Below are 22,613 nucleotides of genomic sequence, written 5' to 3' on the forward strand. Positions count from 1 at the left end.
AGGGCAGAGGCAATTAGAAGGAAAGACTAGCGAGGAGGCTGTTTCTCCTCCGGGGAGAGATTATAAGGCCTGCGTTATAGCCAGAAGAGTGTAGACATAAAGAAAGGGTGTAAAAGGAGTAAACATCCAGCAAGTGCAGTGGAGACCTCAAGCGTTCCATCTGCTGCAGGACTGGGAACTGAGCAGCTTGTGTGTCCTTGAGGATGTCATTCAGTGTCTGCTGGATCCAGCACAGAACGAGACAGCAGAGCAGGAGGTTGGCAAGCCTGGGTTCCAAAGTTAGTCTCCTCGCAGTAGTACCTTGGAAAATGTTATCAACTCTGAACCTGTTTCTTTGGCTATAGGATGGAGGTGATAATAGTACTTATTTTGTTGTTAATGAGGTTAATGAGGTTGTTAATGAGGACCAAATGAGTGAATACACAGAAAGCATGTAGTGAATACACAGCACACATCTGATACTTCCCAATTGCAATTAAAGTATCTGCTTTATTATTGCAAAGTTCCACCCTGGGGACTCCCGGCCCCTCCCCATGATGGTTCTTGGCAATGCTTCCTAAGCCCCTTGACGAATCCTCAAATCCTCACAGACACAGATTGCCAGGAAGCATGGGGAAGATTCAGAGAAACAGCCTTGACTGAGAAAAGGAGAAACGCAAAAAGATGGGTTAATTGCAACCACACATCTCTAGTTGGGTATCTGAGTTTACATCTGTATTGCATTGTATCTCTGTGTATTTATGCGTGTGTATAAATTTGTGCATAGCTGTGTAGGCTCACATTTTGTGTGTTTCATGTATATTTTGAATGCCTGGATTATTCCTGTGTATTTTATATATCTGAGTATGTGAACGTTTACAAGTGAGTATGTTTATACTTGCATATCATTTGCATGTAGACGTGAAATTGAGTGGGTGGGTGTTTGTGTATTCTTGAGTGCGTGTGCATATGCATATTTGTTCTCAGATCATCAAATGGCAAGACCTAGGGTTCTGTCCAGTTCAGCCCCACTGGGACAGTGCTCTGACTTTGGAGCATGACAGTTCCATGGTGATTTTCTGTTAAGCCAGGAGACCCCAGCCAAGGTGAAGGGAAGTGGGCAGGAGGGGGCAGGGGCTGCCAATGTGGCCAGCAAGCAAAAGCCACTGTGGGAGAAGAGACCAGGAGATAGGGAATGAGGCAGACCTTGGTCAGAGAGCCAGCCTGGCCCGTGGGAACTGTGTAGTATCTCCCACATCCTGCCAAGACCAGAACAAACCGTAGCTTCTGTTGCCTCCCACACGGTACAGCCCGGCCTGGCCAGTTCCCTAAGACCTGCACCACCCACTCCCTGAAATCTGCACAATTGCATTTTTCAGCTCTTGAAAGGCTGCCCACTCTCCGCAGCCTGAATCCCATGATGCAGAGGGTGAGACAAATGCTAGTGCAAGTTCCCAGCAGGTCCCACACAGGCCTTTTTATCTCCACAAACCTTCCCTCTAACCTATGAAGTTAATTATATGACAAGAAGAGGCGCTCCCGGGTGGCTTAAACGTCTGATTTCACCTCAGGTCATGATCTCGGGGTCCTGGGATCGAGCCCTGCATTGGGCTCCCTGCTCATATATCTTTAAAAGATAAATGACAAGAAGGTGGAAGAAACTAGAACCATAAATCACAGCCTTTTACAGATTTCTTTGACTTGCATGCACTCACATCTTCCCCTTACTTTTCCCAGGGAGGCAGGAAAAGTATCCAGATGAGGGGTTTTGGCTTTCGAGAGGTGATATGAGGCCAAGTTTGCATAAAAGTGTGGCGAGGCTGTGACAGGGGGGCTGGCAGCAGGAGGAACCCCTACACCAGTATAACCCCCCATTGTGTCTTGCAAGCTTCAAGCAATGTGCCATGACGCAGATGCTAGTGAGCGTGTTGCTTCTAAAAGTCATTAACACATTAATGATCACATACCAGTTATGAATGCTCTGCCAACACTCAAGCCTCAACGAGTGCTTTCTTTATTTATATGTATTTCAATCTCAGCTCCAAGACACAACTTGCGAAGTTGGGGAGATGTCCAATGTCAGTTGCTGTTGGGGTTTCCTGCCCTCCTCCACTTGATCCTATCAGGACTCCATGATTCCGGGAAATGAAGAGGAACCTGTTCCTTGCTTCATCATGATGATGCTCATTTCTCTTGCTCCTCATGCTCAGGTTATTGCTAATGAATTCCACCTGCCATTAATCAGGCAGCTCTGGGCATTGGAGAATTGTTCCTCCCCAGGGCCCAACCCCAGAGGCCTTGCTGTTTCTCCCAGGACTACACCTTAGTGGCTGTCTCCGCAATGGTTGTCTCCATGCCGGCAGTCCCATGCAAGTACTTATCAGCTCAGGGCGCTTTATCAAACAGCCTGGGAGCCAAACCCCCATCTCTTCTCCCAGTTGGGTGGAGATTCAACACCTCCAAATACCAGGCCACTCCTCTCCAGAACCTGAAGCTAAAATCTCCATCCCACTGCTCCTAAGACAATCCAATCTAACAGCCCTCCTTGTGCCTGGGCCTCTCTAAGGAAATGAGGATGGGGGGAGGAAGGAGAGTTGTCTTCAGGGCAGCCCCTGAAACTCTAACTCTCTCTCTCTCTCTCTCTCTCTCTCTCTCTCTCACACACACACACACACACACACACACCTATTTTTTTTTCACTTCCCCAGTGGCAAAGGAAGATCAGGATTCAGAACATAAAATCTTGGCCCCCCTTCCAATAACTGGGCAGGAAAAAAAAAAAAAGATAAAAAAAAAGATCCTTTCCCTCTCTATGTTGATGCTTGCTCAAGTAACATGGGGAAAAAATTATCAGGTAATTGCTACATTAAATTCTTAATATGGCGGATCCCTGGGTGGCTCAGTGGTTTAGCGCCTGCCTTTGGCCTGGGGCGCGATCCTTGAGTCCCGGGATCGAGTCCCATGTCGGGCTCCCAGCATGGAGCCTGCTTCTCCCTCTGCCTGTGTCTCTGCCTCTCTATGTCTATCATGAATAAATAAAAAATAAATCTTAAAAAAAATAAATTCTTAATATGTCACCCTGTCACAACATGTGTTTTAAAAATACAAAGTATATTTGTATAATTGATCTCATTAATACATAATGATTTTACTTTTAAGACAAAGCATGGTGTCCACAAATACTCCAGACATTTGGAGAAGTCATCATCTGACTCACACAAGTGCACCTTTCAATCCAATCCCATAATGGAAGTGTTGCCCAATGGCCATCACAGTGATGGAAGGTGTAACTGTACCCATCCTGCTAAGTGTCTAGTCTTACAATCGCAATGTGTATCTCTAATACCATTCTGTGGTTTTTGACTGTCAAACACTGACTCTATTCCGTTGTGAAATGATGCCTGAAAGAGGGAATTCTCTTGTGAGACCATTCTTGCTATCTATTTTAAGTCAAACATATATCTAATTAAGTCAAAATTGTTCAACTAATATTGACTGAATGCTCAATTTGTGCTAGATTCTGTCCTGAGATACAGAAAAAAAGTCAGCCATGGTCTCTGCCCTCATGGGAATGACAGTCTATCATGAAGACAGACACTGAACAAATATAAACACAGGCATGGTGCATGGTGCAAAGGAGAAGTGCAGGATGCCACTGGCAATGCTGGGACTCGGGGGAGGCGAAGGAGGTACAAGGAGACACTCACATGACCCTGAGGGTGAGTGCCCCCTTCTATGTTACACCATAACACTTCCCCCTGCTCACCTAATCAAGGATGTGGCGGTCAGAAAGGTCAAAGTGGAAAAGAAACATTCCAAGTGAAGGCAAAGGCTTGGGGTAAGATTCCCTGGTAGGGATCACTTGCAGCATCTTCAGACACTCAGCTTCTGAGAAACTTTCCATTCTTTGGCTTTTGATGGAAAGGAGGGCTGATGTCCTCCTACAGAAAACACTAAAGGCAAATATTATTTTGCCCCACTTCAAGAGTTAGTGGGCAGGCATATAACCCAGGCTCAGCCAACTGGGTGCTCCAGCAAAGGACTTTGAATCCTAAAGGACTAAATTCAAACCACAGAGAAGATGGAGACAATACTCACATGGTAGCCAGCAGGCAGAAGCCACTGTGGGAGAAGTCCAGGCAAGACTCCAGATGTCCAGTGCCAGGATGGCAATGCTCTGGTGGGATCCCGGTAGATTACTTCTGCAGCTCACTCTCCCTTGGTCCTTCAAGCTCAATTGTCTAGACTACCTATAGGTTTTATGAGCTACATGGGATCCTTCCAAGAAAGGCCCTTTCTGTTTAACTTTGTCTCTGATGAACTCAAATCATTACGTCCAATGACATGTTTAAGGTATGTTATCATCAAATATGTTGAAGAATGTTGCTGTATGCCATAAGGAACCCTTGTGAAATTGGGTGCCAGGATGTGGGACAATCTGACCTGTGAGGGAGATGAAAAGATCAGCAGCAAAACTCAAGGTAGAAAGCCTAGAGTGTGAGAAAGAAGAAGGAGGATGCCAAGGAAGGACTGAGTGGAGACAGCAGCCCTGAAAACAGTGGGAAATAATAGGGTGTGTACAAAGGCATTGCCAAGGAACATTCAAGGGGCCAAGATGGCAGACCTGATATGAAAAGGGAAGAGGAGGGCATTCAAAGTCCTATCAGAATCGAATGTGCACTACCGTCTATGCTGGGCATTTCCTACCTAAATATTTCATTTAATCTTACGACAATCCTGTGCCTCGGGCAGGATGAATCCTCACTTTAGAGATGAGAAGATAAAACAGAGAGGGTTAAATGACTTTGCCTAGCATCACGCAGCAGATATGTGATCACGGATTTGAACGGAGACCTTCAAAACTGGCTGAGGCCAGTTTAGTGTTCTCATATGAAGGGACTGGATGGTGAGGAGGTAATGCTGAATAGAACCTCTCAATTCAGAATAGAGAATCAAGTCCTTTATGATTAGTCAGATAAGCAGCAAGGGTTGGGAATACTTGAGACCATGACTCAAATCATGGGGCTGGTGATGGGAAGATCCTCATTGTCTCAGTTCAGGATCAGTCCTAGAAAAAGACTAGCTCACAATTCAGTATCATGAGGCCTCAACTGGGAGGAAAGGAAAGACATGGAGCAGGAACCCACATGAAGCCTGGTACCAGCTCTCTGCAGCTTGAAGAAAACTGTGAGACACAATCCTGGAACCCCTAACAGGAGAACTGCAAGTCTTATCAGGGGAGTGTTGCAGCCTTTTGGGATGAAACTAGAGAAAAGGAAGCAGTCTGTATCTCAAGACCCTAAATCTACAGTGTCCAATATGATAACCACTACCCACCTTTAGCTATATAAACTCAAGTATAGATTAAATTAAATTAAATATTCAATTCCCCAGTTACAACTAGCCATGTTTCTTTTCCCCCTCCTCCTCCTCCTTCTTCTTCTTCTTTTCTTCTTCTTCTTCTTCTTCTTCTTCTTCTTCTTCTTCTTCTTCTTCTTCTTCTTCTTCTTCTTCTTCTTTAATGTCCTCATGGAGCTTAATGCCTTTTGTGGGGGAAGAGATATCATGAAAATCACATAATATGTATTTATGAATGATTTAAAAAACAAGTGATCTGCATCTGTATTTTTGTCTGCTGCTGACTAGATACATGTACACGTACCTTTAGAAAACATATAATATTAGTTGATGTTTTGTTTTCCATTTCAGGGAATGTCTTTCTTTTTTCATCCCACAATAGGTCTTTTGGAGTCAGGTATGTTTACATCATCTTTTTTCAGTGATATGTAGTAGTCACTAGCATAGATCCTTCTTTTCCCTACTGATGGACATCTGGAACGTTTTTGGGGTTGGCTTTTGCATTTCGAACAAGGGTGCAACAGGTAGAGACCCGCACTTACTCACTAGCCACATCTCAAATGCTCAATAGCCACTTCTGGCTAGTAGTTACCATATTAGACAACACAGAGCTGGGACACTCCATCATTGCAGAAAGTTCTACCAGCAGTGCTGGCCTAGAAAACAAGAATCAAATGGCTGGAATGAACATTCCTCATTTACAGCATCTGGGACAAGCGATGGGCCAGCAGGCTAGGAGCTTTGTGCAAAACAGACTATCACTACCTACTGGTCCACCCTGTTCTCCTCAATCTGCACACACATACCTTCCTTTGCTATTGATTCGTAAGTCTAATGAGGCAGAACTGCCCGACACAGATGGTACAGCCAAGAATGATTTAATAGAACAGTGGGCTCTAATGATGTTGGACTCAAAGTTAAGCAAGAGGGGACAGCTTGCAGAGGTTACCCCAGGCTTTCAGGTGCGCTTGAGGATCCAGCTCCAATAGGCACATGCTTGGGGTGTACACAACACTTAGCTTCATTGGTGCACAATATATGAAATACTTCATTCTTCTCACACGTTGCTCTGCACCTTCCCAACTTACCCCAGCAAGACATGGCTGAAATGAAAAGGGAAGGAGAGAACAACAACAAAAAAAATTTTTGTTTGTTTTAAAAAGGAGAGAGCAGGATCAGTCTTGAAATAAAGCAGAAGCCTGGGGAAGGAGGAGGTCAAAGTTCAGCAGAGAAAACGTTAGTGAGGAAAATAGGACATATGTGGGGAAGAAGCCCTTACAAGGCATCCTCCAGATTTAGGAGAGATTATGGGCCATTATCCTTTCTTTTCTCATTTGTGTCATCAGTCACTGCCCTAAAGCCCTCCCCACTTGGTGGCTTGGGATCTATGAAGCAGCTTCCCCTCCCTGGCCAGCTTCTTTGGGGAAGACAGGAGGTCCCCCTCTCTCCCAACGGTTCATCTCCCCCATAGAATAATGGAAGCAGGTGCCCAGTATCAGCTACCTTTCCCCTTTGCTCTCAGTACCCTCTCTAACCATATCAATGAGATGGGACAGGAATCCAAAATACACTCATCTGGAAATCTGCAAATCCTCTAGGGCATCGTAAAATTCCCAAGAATGTTGTACTCCCTACTCCACAACATCCTAGACCTTTTCACTGGTCTTAACCAGCCAAGATCATTAGGAACAGCTGCTCTGAGGAACCTAAAAGGGCCCAGATAAATTGAAGTTGCCTGAGAAAGGAATTAGAATCCTCAATCAGAAATTCAGGAACTGTGTTACCAGGTGGCTCAGTCAGTTGGGTGTCTTCCTTCAGCTCAGTCATGATCCTGGGGTCCTGAGATCGAGCCCTCCATCAGCCTCCCTGCTCAGCAGAAAACCTGCTTCTCCCTCTGCTCCTCCCCTGACTCCCCCAACTAGTGTGCATACTCTCTTTCTCTCTCAAATGAATAGATGGAAACTTTAAAAGAAAATAAATTCAGGAACATTTTCATAGAGGCAACCCTAGATCAAAATTCAAGTCCCCTCCTCAATATTTTTGGAAAAGTACCCATTTTCTCTATATTCCACATCCAAATCTCTCTTCCATGTATCCTCTTCCTAGATCATCATCTTCCACTCTTCCAGAGCAAAGAAGATCAGAGCAGTCAAGTAAGGGCAGTGGCAAAATCAGTTGGTATCAGACAGCTCAAATTTTCCCTTGGCTACAGAGATCATCCGAAGGCCTACAGGGAGCCTGCCATCCTCCTCGCCCAGGCTGTTAGGGCCCCCCAGAATTCCCTGAACATGACCCACTGCTCCTTGGGAGAGATCCTGTTTACCTTGGGTGACCTGGACCAGGAGCAGGGCAACAGCCAACATCAGGAGAATGAGCTTCATGAAAGCTGGATGCTCAGGGGAAGATTAGGAGGCTTGAGGCTTCTGGGCTGGCAAGACAGGCAGAGGTCTCCATTCTGGGCAGTCCACACTGCTATTTATTGCCTCGGGGAACATAGCAGGCCCATGATCAGTGAACCAGAAAGGGAACAGTCATTTAAGATTAGACAGACAGGCAAGTAGTCAACCACACTGGTTGATTGGCTACTGAATATACCTCCTTGTCTGCACTTCCAGAGGAGGTCAGGACAGGGGGAAGAGATGTTAACAAAGATGTTAACAAAGACATAGGCTTGCCTTTGAAGAGGTTTATAATATAACCGGGGAGCCAAGAAGGGGGAAACGTTTTTACTATTAATTCATGATGTCTGGTAAAAGAAAAGAGAGAGCAATGAGACAGAAAAGGACTGATACTTCTGTATTCCTTGGGTTCCCTCCAGCCGTGAGGTCACCCTTGGATGTCCCATATGTTGGTGGTTCATTTAGACGATAGTAAAGAAGGGGCAGAAGCAGAGGGAAATACCTAATAGCTCCATGGCCATCGCCACTAGAAGCTCACATATCAGCATTTGTGGAGTGGAATGAGCAGGAAGGCCACAGATCTTACTTTTAATATGTGTGTTCGAGAAGAACAAGTAGCATCTTCCTAGGTGGCAAAGGAAAGGCCATTTGCTCCCATCGTGGTGTTTCCTATGACACATGGTAGACTGTACTATTGGCCCCAATTTTACACCCCTCCTTGAATCCACACATTTGTAAGGTCTCATTCCAGGAGGGATGTGCTTCGCTCTCCCTCCCTTTTGTCTTGCCTATGTGACTTGCTTCGCTAATGATGCATGGGCAGAAGTGACAATGTGCCAATTTTGAGCCTAGGCTTTAAGAAGCAATGAATGTTTTCACTTGCCTTTTTGTGCCTCTGCTGTCACCATGAGAAGAACATACCCAGTGGTCCAAAGACGATGAGAGATACATGGAGTAGAGCTACTCCAGCTGACCCATAGATTTGCAGTGAGAAATAAAGCTGCCCAGCTACTCCAGCCCCAAGCAGAGCTATCCAGCCAAAGTCCAGTTAGCTGCAGGCACCTGAGTATTAATAAAGCATTTCTGTGTTAAGGCCCTGAGTTTGGGAGTGGAAGGATATATAGTAATGGCTTACTGGTACATAAGGCCAGCACATAGATCAGAAAAGAGCCAAATGCTTTTTAGTACAATAATGGGAAGAACTGGGATGCCTGGGTGGCTCAGGAGTTGCGTGTCTGCCTTTGGCTCAGGTCATAATCCCAGGGTCCTGGGATCAGGTCCCATATCAGGCTCCCCTCTGCCTATGTCTCTGCCTCTCTCTGTGTCTCTCATCAATAAATAAATAAAATCTTTAAATAATAATAATAATAATAACAATAATAATAGGAAGAGCTATCATTTCAAAATGGGCAGAAACGGGGGCACACCAACAGAAGGAATATCTCCTCTCATATATGGAATAGGACTGTTGTCTCCAGGAAAAATTAACCCTCTAGGCCTCGGGTCATCAGACCTTTTCTGCAAAGGCCCAGATAGTGACCAAAAGCAACCACAGTGTATGAGCAAATGAGTGTGGCTGTGTTCCAATCAAACTTTATTTATAGACACTGAAATTTGAGTTTCATAGAACTTTCACACTTCCCTAAACATTATTCCTTTCATTTTTTTTCAACCATTCAACAATGTAAAAACCAATCTTAACTAATGGGCCATGCAAAATCAGGCAGCAGGCTGGCTCTAGACTGGCAAATGTTAGAAAGCTGAATAATGCCAAATGAGGTCAAGGAAATGAGAAGAGAGGAATCCTCATGTACTGCTGGTGGAGTGTGGACCAGAAGAAGAAAGACTATGAAGCTCATGTAGGTTCAAGGCCTATCGCTTGCTTGGATTCTTATGAGTGTCAAGAATTCTAGAATGTTCTAGCTAAAGAGGAGAAACAGGCTGTAATCAGGAAATGTTAGTAAGTAAGCATTTCAGGCTAATGATCTTAAAAGGTCTCAGTCATCTATTGTAATTGCTTAGCTCATTCTCAATACATACTCACTTTTGGACCTAATTTTGAGCTTGTAATTTTATGTTCTTTTTTTTAAAGATTTTATTTATTTATTTGACAGAGAGAGAAAAGGAGCAGGGGAAGGGGCAGAAAGGAAGGGAGAAGCAGACGCCCACTGAGCAGGGAGCCTGATGTAGGGCTCCATCCCTGGACTCCAGGATCATGACCTGAGCTGAGGGCAGGCACTTAACCTGCTGAGCCACCTAGGCACCCCTTCTGTTATTCTTAAAAAGAATCCTCAAATTCTAAAAGTGGCAGGCCCCACAAAACCTAGCTCCTACTCTGAGATGGAAGGAATCTAATGACATGCAGTTGAATTAAGTTTAAGCATTTGTTGTGACCCAGAAATGGTCCAAAGAAATCTCCACACTTTCCATTAGGGAATATGGTGAGAGCTATCATAAGCTGGAGAATTAGATGCACAAAAATAAATATGGTTGAATGTTGAAAACCAGTGCTCACTATAAAGGTATCACCCCTTTGAAAGTCATTTTGATGGGGGTTTTGGTTTGGTTTGGTTTTAGGGGTTTTATTAAAGATTTATTTTAGAAAAAAGAGAAAGAGAGGCAGGGGTAGGGGAGAGAGAGGCAAATGAAGAATGAGGGAGAATCTTAAGCAGGCTCCATGCTTAGCACTGAGCCTGACGCAGTGCTCAATTCCGGGACCCTGAGATCATGACTTGAACTGAAATCCAGAGTCAGCCACTTGACCCACTGAGCCACCCAGGCACCCTGGTTTTTTGTTTGTTTGTTTTTTAGTTTGATGATTTCTTATCAAGTTAAACACACTTAGCATACAATCCAACAATTCCATTTCTAGGTGTTTATCCAAGATAAAGAAAGAGTTACATCTATCCCAAAAAGTGCACATACATTTTCATAACAGCTTTATTTATCATAAGTAGAAACAACTTAAATATCCATCAAGTAGCAAAGAAATAAATGGCAGTTTATCCATCTAATAGAATACTACTCATCAACAAAGAAGCATTAACTGCTGCTGTACATCATATGCAGGAATCTAAAAAACATTGGACTGAATGAAAGAAGCCACACCAAAAGGGAATATACTGAATAAATCCACTTGTATGAAACTCTAGAGAAGACAAGTCTAATCTACAGTGACAAAAAAACAAACAAACCAACAAACAAAACAAGACAAAACCACATCAGTGATTCCCTGGGGCTGGTGAGAAGAGGTAGGGTAGGCATTGACTGAAATGAAACACGAGAGAACTTTAAGAATGTTCTACACGTAGGAGTCAAAGCTCATTAAAATTTACCGACTTAAAATAGGTGCATTCTGATGTAAGTATAGTGTTTTACTATACATTGGCAAATGAATTTCAATTTTAAAAATGGGTACATTTTATTTTGTGGAAATCATAGCTGAGTAAAGTTGACTTCTTTAAAAACTAGTGCTAGTTTTAAAAGATAAGCAACAGAATGACATATACGACCTAAAGCTACTTATGTAAAATAAAAATACCTACATTTTAAAAAGGTACACATTAAACCATTGGAAGAGGGACGCCTGGTTAAGCATCTGCCTTTGGCTCAGGACATGATCCTGGAGTTCTGGGATCCAGTCCCACATCGGGCTCCCTGCATGAATAAATAAATTAAATATTTAAAAAAATACAAAAACCATTGGAAGAGTTGCCTATGAAGGACATGGTTGGGAGTTGATTGTGGGGATTTAAAAAAATCAATAAATCAGTAAAAATAAAATAAGAGAAGGGCTGTGCATAAAACCAACAACAACAAATTTGCTGTAAATAATTAACTCAATCCTTGCAACAGAGAACTAAAAGAAAGAAAAAAGTCAGGGAGCCTGGGTCGTTCAGTCAGTTAAGCATCTGCCTTTGGCTCAGGTCATAATTCCAGGGTCCTGGGATGGAGCCCCCAGTCCATGCTCTTTGGGAAGCCTGCTTCTCCTTCTCCCTCTGTGATTTCACACACACACACACACTCACACACGCACACGTGCGCACTCTCTGGCTCTCTATCTCTCTGTCAAGTAAATAAAAGAAAGTGTCCATCGAAAGATGAATGGATAAAGAAGCTGTGGTCTATGTATACAATGGAATATTACTGAGCCATTAGAAATGACGAATACCCACCATTTGCTTCACGTGGGTGGAACTGGAGGGTATTATGCTGAGTGAAATAAGTCAGTCGGAGAAGGACAAACATTATATGGTCTCATTCATTTGGGGAATATAAAAAATAGTGAAAGGGAATAAAGGGGAAAGGAGAAAAAATGAGTGGGAAATATCAGAAAGGGAGACTGAACATGAAAGACGCCTAACTCTGGGAAACGAACCAGGGGTGGTGGAAGGGTAGGTGGGCGGGGGGTGGGGGTGACTGGGTGATGGGCACTGAGGTGGGCACTTGACGGGATGAGCACTGGGTGTTGTTCTATATGTTGGCAAATTGAACGCAAATAAAAAATAAATTTATAAAAATAAAATAATTAAAATAAATAAATAAAAAGAAAAAAGAAAAAAAAAGTGCTCCTTGACAAGGGCTTTTTTCTTCTATGGATTACTAGTAAGGAAATCAGCCCTATGGACTAGAATTCATTTCCTTTCCTTCCAGAAAGGTGGCTGAAAAGAAACCCAAAGTGCCATTTGAGTTTACAAGACTCCAGGCAAAACCAAGGCACAACTTCCTCCATTCTTGAGAAGAAGATTGTTCCTAGAGTCATTAAAGACTGGAGAGAGAGAAGAGGGCATCTTGTGGGAGCCCCATTCATGCAGAAGCCTTAGGCTTAAAGGGACTTCCTTTGTACATCCAAAGAACCCTGAAAGGCATGGAGTTTTTTCTCCACTAAACTGTTTCAAGATCTACTTCTCCTAGTAGAGAAGTTCATCATAACCCTGTGTGCTTGTTCTTATGGATGCTGATTAGCAGAATAAATGGCCTAACAAAGGAAGGACATGCAACCATTATGTGCATTATTTAGCAGAATCAACACTGGTTTTCAGCAGTAGAGGAGACTCTCCCATCTACATTTTGCTTCATTGCAGTCTTTGGGAGTGGGGACATTGGAGATTGGTGGGGAAAGATGATGAGACTACTGGCCCACATGATGCTTGGAGATTTTCTGGCTTTCTATGTTTATCTCTATTACATTCCTGCTCTCTGGCTCCTGGTGCTATGAGTAATTAGCAATGGCAGCAGATACGCGGGCACTTTTTCTTCAAGTTTCTTGAAATGATGTATGACAACCTATCACCAGGGCCAGCATGGGGCAAATTTAAAAAAAAAAAAGAAGAAGAAGAAAGTTTCGAAAACAAACAGATCTGGGTTTAAATCCTCATTTTCTCACTTCTCAGCCACGTGACTTTTTCTTTTTAAGTTTTTATTATTTATAATTATTTTTCTTTTTAAGTTTTTATTATTTATAATTATTTTCTTTTTAAGTTTTTATTATTTATAATTATTTAAATTTGTATTATTTAAATAAATGATAAAATAATTTTTATTATTTATATTTATTTAAATTCCAGTTAGCTAACATACAGTTGCAGATGTCCAATACAGCGATTTAGCACCCCTGCAACACCTGGTGCTCATCACAACAAGTGTGCTCCTTAATCCCCATCACCTATTTCACCCATCCCCCACCTGCCTCCCCTTTGGTGACCATCAGTTTGTTCTCTATAGTTAAGTCTGTTTCTTGGTTTGCCTCTCTCTCTCTTTTTTCCTCTTTGTTCCTTTGTTTTGTTTCTTAAATCCCATGTATGAGTGAAATCATATGGCATTTGTCTTTCTCTGACTGACTTATCTCTCTTAACATTATACTCTAGCTCCATCCATGTTGTTGCAAATGGCAAGATTTAATCCTTTTTATGGCTAATATTCCACTATATATATATATATATATCATTATCCATGTGACCTTAAGCCAATTAATGTCCTTGAACCTCAGTTTTCTATTTCTAATATAGAGACAGCACTGCTGACCTCAGAGGTTTGCTGTGAAGATTAATAAGGCAATACCCATAAAGTGCATGGAGCAATGTCTGGCATACAGGAAAGCCCTGGTGACATAGCTGTCAGTATTTATCATGAATTCTCACCTGCCTGGACTTCTTGGAGCATATGACTGTTGACCTTTTTCCTCCCTGCGACTCTTCTGGCTCCTCCCTTGTTGACAAAATCAGTATTCAATAAAGGGGGCAAGGATGTCAGTGATTCAGAGACCTCTCTGCTCACTGTGCTTTTTCAAATCAAGGTTGAAAATTTCAAAACTAAACTAATGTCAAGTCTAAGATCCAGAGTGTTTACCCAGAATCCAGGCTCAAGGACTGATCTGTCTTCTGTGTCTGGAGCATATACAGTGTATCTCTGTTTGAGCTCCAGTGAAAGACTGTATCAGAGTTTCCAAGTGTATCCTTGTTTCTAGCTCTCTTGTGCCTCCTAGGATTACTTCACTGGCTTCCTTGCTGCAGCCCAAACCTTTCTAGAAGCTGCTCTTTCTCTCAATGCATCATTTCATTTGTCTTCTTTCCCAGGAACCAACCACTGCTGTCTCCAGATCAGGTCATGTTTCCATCCCTCCTAGAATGTCTTTCTCTAACTGGCCCCTACACACAACATATCCCCCCTATGCAGGCCTCAATTTATATTCCTGTGGACTGGTACCCAGGACACAGTGGCAGAGGAACTATCCAAGGGGTTCTTGTCCCTAAAATGCTCACAGCTTCTTCAGGAAAATGGAAAGCAATCATTCTTAAATGAACTTCAAAAAACACTTAAGAAATGTTCGCTAAATAAATCAGATCTTGATTGAGCATCAACTATGAACAAGGTGCTCTGTTGAGCATCAGAAATACAAAACATTATAGGATACTATCCCCCAGTAGTCAACTGTATTAGGATAAACTAGGTTATTGTGGGACCCAGGAAATTTAACAAAAATCCCCTACCCCTGGACTAGCAGAGCAGGACTAACTCCATTTTGTGCTGCACCCGCCACCTCCTGGATCACTCCCACATGACCTGCTTATTGCTTAAGGCTGCTGGGCACACCCTTACCTGACACCGGCTCATAACAATGTAACCCCGCCTTGTGTCCACCAAAACTGCCCGCCAATTCTGACCAAAGTAATAGGCTAGTTCAAATGGATACTATAGGGTAAAATGTAATTCAATTGGCCACCTGCGTGTGGACCCACATGACTGTGCAACTTTCTGCGTATGTTACAATCCCATTTGCCACTGGCCCCTATAAAGCTGCTACGCCTCTTAGTCTCGGGGTCCAAGTCCCTGCTCCACTGTGTAGGGCAAACTTGGACCTAAGCTCAAGCTTGTAAATAAACCCTCGTGTGTTTGCATCAGTGTCGGCTCCTTGGTGGTTTATCGGATTCACAATCTTGGGCCCAACAGTTATGATGCAGTGAAGGGGGAAGACAAGACTTGATGGCTTATAAGAACAAAGGTTTATTTTTCATTCATGCTACATGTCCATTGCAGGTTGGCTGAGGACCCTGCTCTACATCTTTTAACTCAGGAACCCAAACTGATTGATAGCGACTCAGTCATTGATAATCACCATGGCAGAGGAAAAACAGACCTCTGGTGGGTCTTCAACTGCAGGTTTCATGCCCTGACCTTGGACATAACTCACTGGCTACAACAGTGACCTGGGCCTAGGCCCCATTCAACCACAAGAGGGCAGAGATACTAAATGCAGAAAGCAGGAAATATTTGCCTAATAGTATTAACAACCTCTACATACATCATTACAGTGGTCAGGTGGAATGGCCACATGAATAAAAACAATACAAAGTTGTCTGTGTTCAATCAAAAACAAAACAAAACCATATTCCACTAGAACAGAACATGGGACAATCTGCAAAGGCCAGAGGGGTCAGCAGAGCTTCATGGAGGACCTTCTTCAGAGCCTTGAAAGAAGACAGACTTCAGAGAAATGGCAGAGAGGAGGGTATAAGAGCGTATTGCAGGTAGGGGAGCTGTTGTGGGTAGGGGAGCCCCTTGAGCAGAGCAGTGGCGACTGGAGGGCTTGTGAGCCATTTGGAAACAATGAAAATATGGCATGGCTATAGCTGGGAGTTCATGCATGATATAATGTTGCAGAATTGCCTGGCCCTAAGGATTTTAAAATCTTGAATGCAAATATAAGAAACTTAGAGTTGGTTTTGGGGTCAAAATCAGAAAATCCAGAGAGGCTAAGAAGGTAGGGCTCTGGCCCCTCCCTTTCTCTTCCAGCTTTAACCTAAGCATCTTTCCTTTGATCTGTCTGAATTCCATTCAGGTCTTTGCTTTTTAAAAGTTTTCTGTGGCTTTAAAAACAAGTTTGAAAATCCGTGATGTTGCGGCTGCACTGCGGGCATGGGTGAGAGCCAGAAGCCGGTTGGAGTTTGGGCAGAGCGTTGTCTTTGGAGGATTCTTCAGTCACAATGTCAACTGGCACAGATGTTTTTCTTTCTTCATATGATGAAGATCAGGGATCTAAACTTATCCGAAAAGCTAGAGAGGCACCATTTGTTCCCATTGGAATGGCGGGGTTTGCAGCAATCGTCGCATATGGATTATATAAATTAAAGAGCAGGGGAAATACTAAAATGTCTGTTCACCTGATCCACATGCGTGTGGCAGCCCAAGGCTTTGTCGTGGGAGCAATGACTCTTGGTATGGGCTATTCCATGTATAAGGAATTCTGGGCAAAGCCTAAACCTTAGAAGAAGAAAAGCTGTCTTGGTTTTGTTGGTGGTGCTTGCTTTTTAGTTAGGTTTGATTTGCCTGGTAACCAAATTACTTGTGACCAATTAACTAGCTAGGTCATTCACGGGAGTCAAATTAGCACTAAAGAAACATGTCACTTTTACATGCAGTGAGAAAATATTCTCCTTCTTAAACTCTTCTGTTAAAATTAGTTGTAAAGAGGACAGTTTGCCAATTCTGAAGTACTTCCAATTGCTGCAGAATATCATATGCTTTTGATGTTATATAGGAATCCTACTTAACTTTTTTCTGCCTGTTTTGCAGACTGAGTACTTCAGTTTTTAGGGCTCTTAATCCTTTCAGAACAGTGCAAAGAATATAAGCTTCCCCACAACTGAAAATATGTGTATTTAAACCAAACCCAAAAAGCCGATAACAGCTGCTTAGAAGTAGTATTTATTTCAGAATCATACTTGTAAACATGAGAATAACTTAACTGTGGATCCCAGTTTAGCTTTTTTTGTAATTGCAGAGTTATATTTATGCTGCTGTTGTATTAGAATTTTTAAATGTCATCTTGAAATAGAAATGTGTATTTTAAGTACTAATGCAAAGGTAAATGAAAAATACTTAAAAAAGAAAAAAGAAAAGAAAATCCGTGATGTTAACAATATGGAGGCTTTTTTTTTTTTTTTTTGAGCATAGATTCTTAGAATTCAGAACTAAGAGGCTGTCTCATCTGTTACAGATCAGAAGCAAAAATTGACCCTAAACAATCCTCATCTTTTCTTTTAAAACATGTCCAGTGATGGACAAATTAGTACATGTCAAGATAACACATTCAATCCCTGGATTCCTGTCATTTTAGGAGGTTATTTCTATTGAACCAGAATTTACCTTCCTGTGACATTTACCCATCATCCTGATTTCTGCCCCCTAACAGCTACAGAGAATGAGACTAGAAACAACTCCGTGTCAAGTACTAGAAAACAGCTACCATGGGTCTGTTTGGTCTTTTCTTCTCCAACTAAACATCCCAAGCTTCTTCTCTCCACACTGAATGCAGGGCAACGTGATCTCTTATTCTGGTGAGATCTCTCAATATACTTCTCTTCCTTCATTAAAGCAGCAAAAAAATAAAATAAAATAAAATAAAGCAGCAAACATTTCAAAGGAGATGTTTAAAGAAGTGTAAGGCCCAGTAGCTTATCTATACAAAGTTTCCCTCCAAATTTGAACATGTTCTGAGTCAGAGAAAACTTAGGTGGTCCTTCAATTTGAACCCTCATTAATAACCTGGAACCTAAGATAACCAAGGCACCTAAGGTAGGATACTGCCATGGTTAAGAGCAGAGGCACTGGGAGTAGACTTATCTGGGTGATAGCCTAGGTCTACCTCCCTATTAATTGGGTGATATATATATTTCTGTGTGTACAAGGAGCTAGGCAAGGATGTGTTCCCAGCTGGAGAGCATCTTCAGCCTGACCTCACAGGGAACCTGCAGCATGAATTGTACCAGAGTTGGTCCTACCTTGAGGCAAGGAGACCATCCTCATACATTTCTGTGTCAGTCAGCCTGGGGGACAGACTTCCCCTGAGAGGAGGTTATGTAAGCCTCTGGGTAAGGCAGTGCCCATGTCATCTAGCCAAGGGCAATTCTCCTGAAAAGGGAGCAGCTGTGACCCTTGCAGCAGCAACTGGGGATGGGAACCTTTGGTCACGAAGGAGTCTGGCAAGGCATCAGCAGCATCCACCGCTGCTGATAATAATGTTGATAATAAAACAATAGCTGAAATTGCAAAAAAGTATAGCTTCAGTTACACAAAGTGATGAACACTCTCTCTCTTTCAACCAAACTCTGCTCAGCTTCTTTTTCAATTTGGTCTCAACCAAACTCTTTTTCAACTGGGTCTCAACTTTTAGGCTTCCCAGTTTGTCTCTGCATTGCCCAGTTTTAGCGAGAATTCTGCTAAATTGGTCTAACTGGAATCCCCCCATCCTCCATATCTGATCACCCTTGATATCTCATCGGGTTCCTCAGCCTCCACTGTCCCACAGATGATGTCTGCTCACACTGCCTTCAGCAAGAATCCTGCTGGGTCATATTAGCCAGAATCTGCCCCCACACCCACCCCTGATGAGTTTTGCTGTGGTCTAAATGTTCGTGGCATCCCCCTCCCAAATTTGTATGTTGAGATCCTAATGCCCACTGTGTGGGAGGTAGGGTCTTTTGGAGGTTTTTGGCCATGAGGGGGGATCTCTTGTGAATAAGATCAGTGCCCTTATAAAAGAGACCCCCGACAGCTCCTTCAATCCTTCAGCTGTACCCATGCGAGCTTAGAGAAAAGACAACTGCCTACAGAGGAAGAGTCTTACCAGATACTGCGTCTGCTGGCACCTTGATCTTGGACTTCACAGCCTACAGAATTGTGAGATATAATTGTTTGCTGTTTATAAGCCACTCAGTTTATGTATTTTTGTTGTAGCAACATGAATGGACTAAGACATTTCTTCTTGGCAATTTTCCAACCTGTAACCCTCACCCTGCTCCCTGGCTGCAAATTCCCACTTGCCCACACCATGTTCAGAATTGAGCCCCATTTTACCATGGGGTTTCTTTTCCCCTGCTGCAATAATCCTGAATAAAATCTGTTTTTACCACTTTTAACTACGTTCAAGTCCAGTTTTTCTTTGACAAAAATGATACAGATAAAGTACTTGTAGAGTGTCTAATACATAGTAATTACTAATAAAGGTTGGCCATTATGAAAGAAAAGAAATATATATATTGGTCTTTGTCCCTGTCTCCTGGACTGAGCTCCTAAAACCTTTGCAATTTCCTAAAACAGCTCCCTGTTTTCTTCTAGGAGTTTAATGGTACAAGTCTTACATTTAAGTCTTTAATCCATTTTGAGTTAATTTTTGTGAATGGTGAAAGATATTTTCACTCTTTTGCATGTGAGTACCCAGTTTTCCCATCACCAATTATGAAAAGACCATCTTCTCTCCGTTGAATATTCTTGGTTCCTTTGTCAAATATTAGTTGACCATATAGGTGTAGGCTTATTTCTTGACTCTCAATTCTGTCCCATTGATCTATGTGTCTGTTTTTATGTCTGTTTCACACTGTTTTGATTACCATAGATAGCTTTGTAAAATAGTTTTATTTTGTTGTTGTTGTTGTTGTTGTTTTTTTTGTTTTTTTGTAAAATAGTTTTAAATCAAGAAGTACAATGCTTCCAGCTTTGTTCTTCTTTATCAAGATTGCTCTGGATATTCAAGATCTTTTGTGGTTCCAGGCAAATTTTAGGATTGTCTTTTCTATTTCTGTAAAAAAAAAAAAATGTCATTGGAATCTTGCTAGAAATTGCACTGAGTCCATAAATGTCTTTGGGTAGTAGAGACATGTTTACAATACTAAGTCTTCTGGTCCATGAACATGAGATATCTTTCCATTTATTTGTATCTTCTTCAATTTCTTTTAACAAAGTCTTGTAGTTTTCAGTATCCAGATCTTTCACCTTTTTAGTTAAATTTATTCTGAAGTACTTTATAGCTTTTTATGTTGTTGTAAATGGGGTTGTTTTTATTTCTATATTTTCCAAATAATTCGTTAGTGCACAGAAACACAGCTGATTTCTTTTTTTACATGACTTATTTCTTTTTATTTTTAAAGATTTTATTTATTTATTCATGAGAGACACAGAGAGAGAGAGAGAGAGAGGCACAGACAAAGGCAGAGGGAGAAGCAGACTCCATTCCATGCAGGGAGCCCGACATGGGACTCAATCCCGGGTCCCCAGAACCACACCCTGGGCTGAAGGCAACACTAAACCACTGAGCCACCCAGGCTGCCCTACACAACTGATTTCTTATGTTGGCTTTGTATCCTCTAACTTTGCTAAATTTGTTTATTAGATTTAAGTTTTTTGGTGTAGCCTTTAGGATGTATTATGTATAAGATCATGTCATCCATCAACAGAGAAAATTTTATTTCTTCCTTTCCAATTTGGATGCCTTTCATTTCCATTTCTTTTTCTTGCCAGATTGTTCTGGTTAAGACTCCTAGTATTATATTAAATTTAAGTGGTAAGAGTGGGCACCTTTGTCTTTTTCCTGATTTGAGGAAACTTTCACAGCTAAGTATGACATGTTCTGAGATGGAAAGGGGAAAGATGGGGGTGGGGGAAATGCCTTTTCTGGCTGGAGTCCACCATTGGGTGGGCTTGTTGGCTGGGCTCTGCATTCAAACAGAGCTGCTAACTGTGCTCCATGGTCAGATGGGACCACTACAAGGGCTCTGCAATCACCTTTGGTTGGATGAAATCTTAAGTTGTGTTTCCTGACATGATGATACCACTGGGTATACTCTGCAGCTGGGCCCGGCTAAGGCTGGGCTCCATAATCACCTCTGGTCAAGTGGGGTTTTGGGTTTTACTCCCAGGCCAGATGGCACCACTGACTGGATTCCATGTTCAGGTCAAGCTGCAGCAGGGCTTTGTGGTGCAGTCTAATGAAACCTCAGGCTGTGCTCTGCAGTCAGATGGGGCTTAGGCTGTGTCTTAAACTTGAGCAAGGCCACTGCCTGCTCTGAAGTTGGACAAAGCTGCTGGGCATACTCTGGTCAAGCAGTGCCTCCAGATGTATTCCACAGTTGGGTGGCACTAGAGGCTGTACTCCATGGTCAGTGGGGTTGCTGTTCAGACTCCCATGAGGAGTTATAGCCTATGTGTGACAAGTGGGTGGAGTCACTGGCTGGGTTCCCTGCCTGCGAGAGGTCACAGGCTATGTTCAACAACTGGGCAAGGCTGTAAGCTGGGCTGGGCTGGGTTGCAGGGCAAGGATGTGGGCTAGGCTCCTCCTCTGGGAAGTACCATAGACTGGGTTCAGAAATTACCCAGGTCACTGTCCAGGCTCCCTGGTTTTGTCAGGCCAGAGGCTATATGCTTAACAGTTGGGCAGAGCTGCTGGCTTGGCTCCCTGCCCAAACATAACTGTAGGATAGGCTCTGTGGCTGCCCAGGTCCTCTGGCCAGACTCCTGGTCAGCAGAACTGGAGCTATCCTCAACAATTGGGCAGGACTGCAAATTTGCTTCCCTGCCTGGGCAGGCCATAGGACGTGCACTCTGGCTGGTGTGGCTCATTGGCTGGAAACATAAATCAAGTGAACTGTTAACTGAGCTCCCTAGCCATTTGGGATCACTGGCTTGGCTCTACAGAGGCCAGAAATGCTGGCTGGGATCTCTGCTCAGGTCTGCCGCAAGCAACAGTGCAATCCAAGAGCTGAGTACTGGTTACTATAAGCCCTGCCCCCTTCTCCATCTCTATCTGTTTCTCTGTAGTCAAGTCCTGCAGATTCTCCCAGTAATCCCCATGAAGCAAGACCCCAGTGAGCCCCTCTGAAAGCATCCCATATGGCCCAGCTGGATGTCCACTTTAGGTTCTCTTTCTCTCCCTGGAGAAACCCTAGACCCATGGGGTCCTTCTTGGTATAGCACTATGCTGGCCTGGGAGAGGGGTGGTACCATCAGAGTGTAAATTTTTTCTCTGTTTCTGAGGTCCAGGGGTTGTTTCCATCTCACCCCCAGGTTCTGGAATTTCCACAGAGCTGTTTTGTCTATGGATAGTTGCTAGTTGGTCTTTTTGTGAACAGGACTGAAGTTGAGAATGACCTATGTCACCATTTTGATGCTATCACTCCCCCCTCTTAGTTCCTTGAGGAGCTTAGGAAATCAGGGGACCCTGATTTGATAGAAATCAAATTTCCACTATCTGGAGGAATGAAGGTTTATAAGTGATACAGACTGTGTTATAAAAAACAAAGTTGTACTTCCTGTACACACTGATGGAGAACTCTCCTGGGGTGAGGAAAGGGTAGATAAGAGGCAGGGAACAGGTATGTAGGGGGAAAGTAGAAAGGACTTAGTAGCTGGTAAATGAATCACACAAGTACTCAGCCCCACAGTGAATGCCCAGGTTTGGAATCAGAGCCAGAAGAGGAACCACATTTGGGGAGTCCTGGTGTCAAGCCCCAAACTGCAGGGCTAATGCTGTTGAAACCCCTTCTCAGTTCTGACTCTTGGGCCAGGGCAGGGCCAAGCTTTTAGCTGAGAGTAGCAAAAAGATAT

At 43.0% G+C, this 22,613-nt stretch overlaps 1 protein-coding gene, 1 long non-coding RNA gene and 1 pseudogene across 3 annotated transcripts; 2 read left to right on the forward strand and 1 right to left on the reverse strand.

Annotated features, from left to right (window-relative positions):
• Positions 1–3,071: 3,071 nt before the first annotated feature.
• On the reverse strand, positions 3,072–7,865 carry DEFB121 (defensin beta 121). 2 transcript variants are annotated; one of them, XM_077872611.1, is made up of 4 exons: positions 7,661–7,865; positions 6,287–6,440; positions 5,642–5,993; positions 3,072–5,522 (listed from the first exon to the last, which is right to left on the reverse strand). In XM_077872611.1, exons 1-3 carry the CDS (start codon positions 7,716–7,718, stop codon positions 5,894–5,896), a joined length of 312 nt encoding a protein of 103 aa, XP_077728737.1. In that variant the 5' UTR covers positions 7,719–7,865; the 3' UTR covers positions 3,072–5,522; positions 5,642–5,893. The 2 variants fall into 2 exon arrangements, with proteins under 2 accessions (XP_077728737.1, XP_077728739.1); XM_077872613.1 differs by lacking the exon at positions 5,642–5,993 and having other exon boundaries at positions 7,661–7,848.
• A 7,673-nt stretch (positions 7,866–15,538) lies between these two features.
• Positions 15,539–19,139, forward strand: LOC144298141 (uncharacterized). The gene is made up of 3 exons (XR_013365129.1): positions 15,539–15,763; positions 17,428–17,572; positions 18,807–19,139. It is a non-coding gene; the product is annotated as an uncharacterized LOC144298141 (long non-coding RNA).
• On the forward strand, positions 16,148–16,750 carry LOC144298139 (HIG1 domain family member 1A, mitochondrial pseudogene; annotated as a pseudogene).
• Positions 19,140–22,613: the final 3,474 nt, after the last annotated feature.

Source organism: Canis aureus, chromosome 26, assembly GCF_053574225.1.
Source record: "Canis aureus isolate CA01 chromosome 26, VMU_Caureus_v.1.0, whole genome shotgun sequence".
In the NCBI taxonomy this organism is placed as follows: Eukaryota; Metazoa; Chordata; class Mammalia; order Carnivora; family Canidae; genus Canis; species Canis aureus.

Excerpts from the sequence above, each read along its gene's own strand:
- DEFB121 (XM_077872611.1), bottom strand. The coding sequence starts at position 7,718 with ATGAAGCTCATTCTCCTGATGTTGGCTGTTGCCCTGCTCCTGGTCCAG. Across the intron at positions 6,441-7,660 it reads CCTGGTCCAGGTCACCCAAG|CCATGTCTTGCTGGGGTAAG; the intron begins GTAAACAGGATC and ends TTTTCATTTCAG. Across the intron at positions 5,994-6,286 it reads AGCGCACCTGAAAGCCTGGG|GCCAGCACTGCTGGTAGAAC; the intron begins GTAACCTCTGCA and ends CTTGTTTTCTAG.